This window comes from Nannospalax galili, unplaced genomic scaffold (genome assembly GCF_000622305.1).
Source record: "Nannospalax galili isolate Female #2095 unplaced genomic scaffold, S.galili_v1.0 scaffold957, whole genome shotgun sequence".
In the NCBI taxonomy this organism is placed as follows: domain Eukaryota; kingdom Metazoa; phylum Chordata; class Mammalia; order Rodentia; family Spalacidae; genus Nannospalax; species Nannospalax galili.
This window is the reverse complement of record NW_008340047.1, coordinates 1,428,537-1,432,452: the sequence shown is the minus strand read 5'-3', so window position 1 is coordinate 1,432,452 and position 3,916 is coordinate 1,428,537. Positions and strand designations below refer to the sequence as shown.

General features: G+C 44.5%; 1 protein-coding gene across 1 annotated transcript in view; it reads left to right on the top strand.

The window, feature by feature from the left end:
* The window catches only part of Nup93 (nucleoporin 93), a gene marked incomplete in the record, with an annotated part of 103,868 nt that overhangs the window by 87,132 nt on the left and 12,820 nt on the right, over positions 1–3,916 (top strand). The window contains 2 exon segments of the mRNA XM_008834925.2: positions 13–145; positions 1,611–1,768. Of these exon segments, the coding sequence (XP_008833147.2) occupies positions 13–145; positions 1,611–1,768 (291 nt within the window).

Below are 3,916 nucleotides of genomic sequence, written 5' to 3'. Positions count from 1 at the left end.
TAAATTTCTTAGTTATAAGAATTACACCCTTGTGACTGTCTTTGGAAATCTGCATCAGGCCCAGCTAGGTGGTGTGCCTGGAACTTACCAGCTGGTTCGAAGCTTCCTAAACATTAAACTTCCAGCTCCTTTACCAGGACTTCAGGTACTGTCAACTTTGTTTGTGGTCAGAGACACCCCACAGTAGTTGGTGTTCTCAGGTATTCTCAGTTGAATGGAGGTTCCCTGTGGAGAAGAGGCTGGGGACATATGGGAGTGTGCTTCTAGTGGATCCTTTGAAAGCCAGTTATGCAGGAGTCCAGGGAGGAGGCAGCATTATGTCCTAGGTAAGTCTTGAAAGTTGAGCTGAAGACCAGCTCAGTAAGTTGATTGTGGATATGAGAGACAAGAATATGTAAGAGGTTTGGGACTAAAACAGCCAGGAGACTGGAGTTGGTATGGATTTTAGGATGTGACCCCTCTGGTTAGCTTGCCGTCCAAGCTGAGGAATTACTTTACAGTCTGTTACAGAGTACACAGTGCTAAATTGGAGCTTTGTGCCAGGAGTTGGAGGATACAGGGGATACTGGTTTCATAAAAGATCATACTTGTTCTTAAAGAATAAGGGTTCAAGGCTGGAGCGATGGCTCAGCGGTTAAGGGCACTGGCTGCTCTTGCAGAAGACCCCGGTTCAAATTCTAGCACCCACATAACAGCTAACAAACCATCTGTAACTCCAGTTCCAGGGTTTCTAACACCCTTTTCTGTCCTCTGTGGGCATTGCTCAACACAGGTGCACTTACATGTAGGCAATATACTCATACACATAAAAATAAATTTAAAAATTAAAAAAATAAGGTTTCACCATCTTGAAGTCTTGGGAGAGCTATTCTAGGAGAAGAGAACAGCATGGAGAAAGCACAGTATTTGGAGTAGCAAGCATGTGGTGAGGCTTAGCAAGCTGGAACTACCTGGGGAAGACCTTGAGTGCCAAGACTGAGTGCTGGGTTTAAACAGCTCAAAAGAGTTTAAGAGGCCAAGTGATACCACGTGGTCTCCGTTTTACAAAGCGTTTGGCTGTAGAGGGGACGGACAAGGAGGTCTGAGGACCACTCCTCTAAGAGAGTTGGTGAAACACAGAGAACCCAGGTAATAAGTAGGGTGGGTCAGCTGCAGTGTTGGAAGGATAGAGACAATCACCTAGCAGCATCTGATACCCAGATACTCAACATTTGAGGAAACAAGACATGACTGACTACTCATTGTAGTTAATTTTATAAGCTCACAGTAGTCTTTGTTGGCCAACGATGTCTTTAGCTCTTGTTTTGGAAGTTGTAGGAGTAGTTGTGTGAAAGTCATCAAAGAAGAACTTTATCCCATGATTGCCAGCTGTGGAAGTAAGCGCAGGGATGTTTTAAGTCAGGTGGACGTCAAAGGTTAACTCCAGAGTTACACTACACTACCACTCCCATCTTGCTCTGGACAAATTAGTTTCTTTGCAAAATAGAGTAAGATGCTGTTAATCGTTCTTAACTCAGGGGTTCTAGTGGATTTTAAGCCTTAGCCGGGTGTTGGCATAGCAGAAGGTAGTTGGTTAGGTTTTGTTTGTTTAACTGCCCTTTGTCTTTTAGGATGGGGAGGTAGAAGGCCATCCTGTCTGGGCATTAATTTATTACTGCATGCGATGTGGAGACCTGCTTGCTGCATCACAGGTGGTCAATAGAGCTCAGCACCAGCTGGGGGAATTTAAGACCTGGTTCCTGGAGTACATGAACAGCACGGACAGAAGGTACGAGGGTGAGGTGGCACATCATGGAAACAAGGGGATGGTTCCATTAGTCTGTTTCCCTGCAAGTCAATCTGTATTTAGAAAACTTCCTCTGCCAGTGAAGGACTATGCTTGGAATGTGGTTTAACTTTGTATGGTTTACCTTCCTAGACACATCAAGGATGCTTCATAAAATAGAACTTTTTGTTCAGGAGTGTTGTTGCTTGCCTGTAATCCCAGCACCCAGGAGGCCGAGGCATCAGATTATGAGTTCAAAGGCAACCTGGACTATGTAGCAAAACCCTGGTCTCCAAAAACCAAAATAATTAAGTAAATAAAATAAGTGAAATGAGACATTTGGTGTGGGTCTCTCCCTCCCCTCAAGGACCATTGGCCACCAATCCACAAGGACAAAGGGAGCAGAAAGGACAAACGGGGTCAGGATGGCCAGTGAGCACGACGGGAAAGACTTTCCGGGGAGTCAGATTCAGTGATACAGCTCCATTTATTCAGTGGGGGTCAGGGAAAATATAGTGTGGAGGCAGCAGCCAAAGCTTCAGCTGATATGTGCTCATAGTACGCTTTATTTACATGTTGTAGGGGGATCCTATCATCTGACTACAGGGCAATGCCTAATTATCATATAGAAAAAACCTGGGGTCAGTTTTATTGCCGGTAACTATGCCAAAGGTCATGTTCTGAATAAAGTCAGGCACCCGTGCTTGGTGGCACTTTCCAGATAAGTCAGGCAGAGAGCAGGAGGCCCCCGCTGAGAAAGGGAGTCCTTCCATATAGCACCAAGCCCCTTAGAGCTATCCGGACGTGGTAGACTGCAACCTTAGGAGGAGAGTCCCCCAACAATTTCGGACTAAAACAGCTGGGAGAGTGGAATTGGTCCCTCCTTCCCTTCCGTCCCTCCCTCCCTCTCCCTTCCTTCCTCGGGGAATGTTTAGAAAGAAGACATTGCTGCAAACAAGAGATTTTGTGAACTAAGAATGAAACTCAAAATGAACACTTTTTAAAATCTATGAGTATTTTGCCTGCATGTATGTAAGTGATACACATGCATGTGATGCCCTTGGAGGTCAGAAGAGGGTGTCAGATGTCCTAAAACTGAAGTTACGAATGGTTATTAGCCACCATGTGGATGCTGGGAACCCGAACCCAGGTCCTCTGCAAGAGCAGTCAGTGCTCTTCACCCCTAAGTCATCTCTCCAGCCTCAAACTGGACAATTTTAGATGTATATGTGTCTATATACATACACATTTTTATAAAAATTGTGACTGTTTGGTTTTAGGTTTTTTTGTTGTTTGTTTGTTTTGAGACAGAGTCTCCCTGCAGCTCCAGCTGGCCTGGAATTGACCTGTGTAGACCAGGCTGGCCTCAATCTCAGAGAGATCCCCCTGCCTTTGCCTCCTGAGTGCTGGGATTAAAGGCTTGTGCCACATATCAAGAGATAGTTACTTTCATAAATATAGGTGCTGCTTTGCTCAACCCATGTAGAAGTGTATATACTTGCTCAAAGCTTAGAGTTAGAATTTAGTAATCTTGAAATCTTGAATTACTTTACTAATATTCTTTAGAAAATACATTTACTTACGTTGGGCGTGGTGGCGCACGCCTTTGATCCCAGCACTTGGGAGGCAGAGGCAGGCGGATCTCTGTGAGTTCAAGACCAGCCTGGTCTACAAAGTGAGTTCCAGGACAGCTGGGGCTACAGGGAGACCCTGTCTCAAAAAGACAAAAAAAAAATTTGAGAGAGAGAGAGAGCGTGTTTGTGCGCACGCGCTTGTCTGTACACACGCACACATTCCTGTCTGCCTGCATGAACCTGTGTACATACAGGAGCCCTTGGAGGTAAGAAGAGGGTGTCAGATCCCCTGAAACTAAAGTTATAAAAAGTGGTTGCCAACTGCCATGCTGGGATCTGAACTCTGGTCCTCTACAAGAGCAGTATGCGCTTTTAACTGATGAGCCATCTCTCCTTACTTACTAAGGTTTTTAAAAGCTTTTCTTCTCCTAAGAAACTGCTAAATGACAGTTTTCCTTGGCCTTTTGCTTATGTAATTGGACATAAAGTTCATATTCAAATCCTGTTTATATATGTGTACATGTATAGAATAATGATGCTCATTCCATTTGAACCTATGAAAAGCAAATACTTTTTT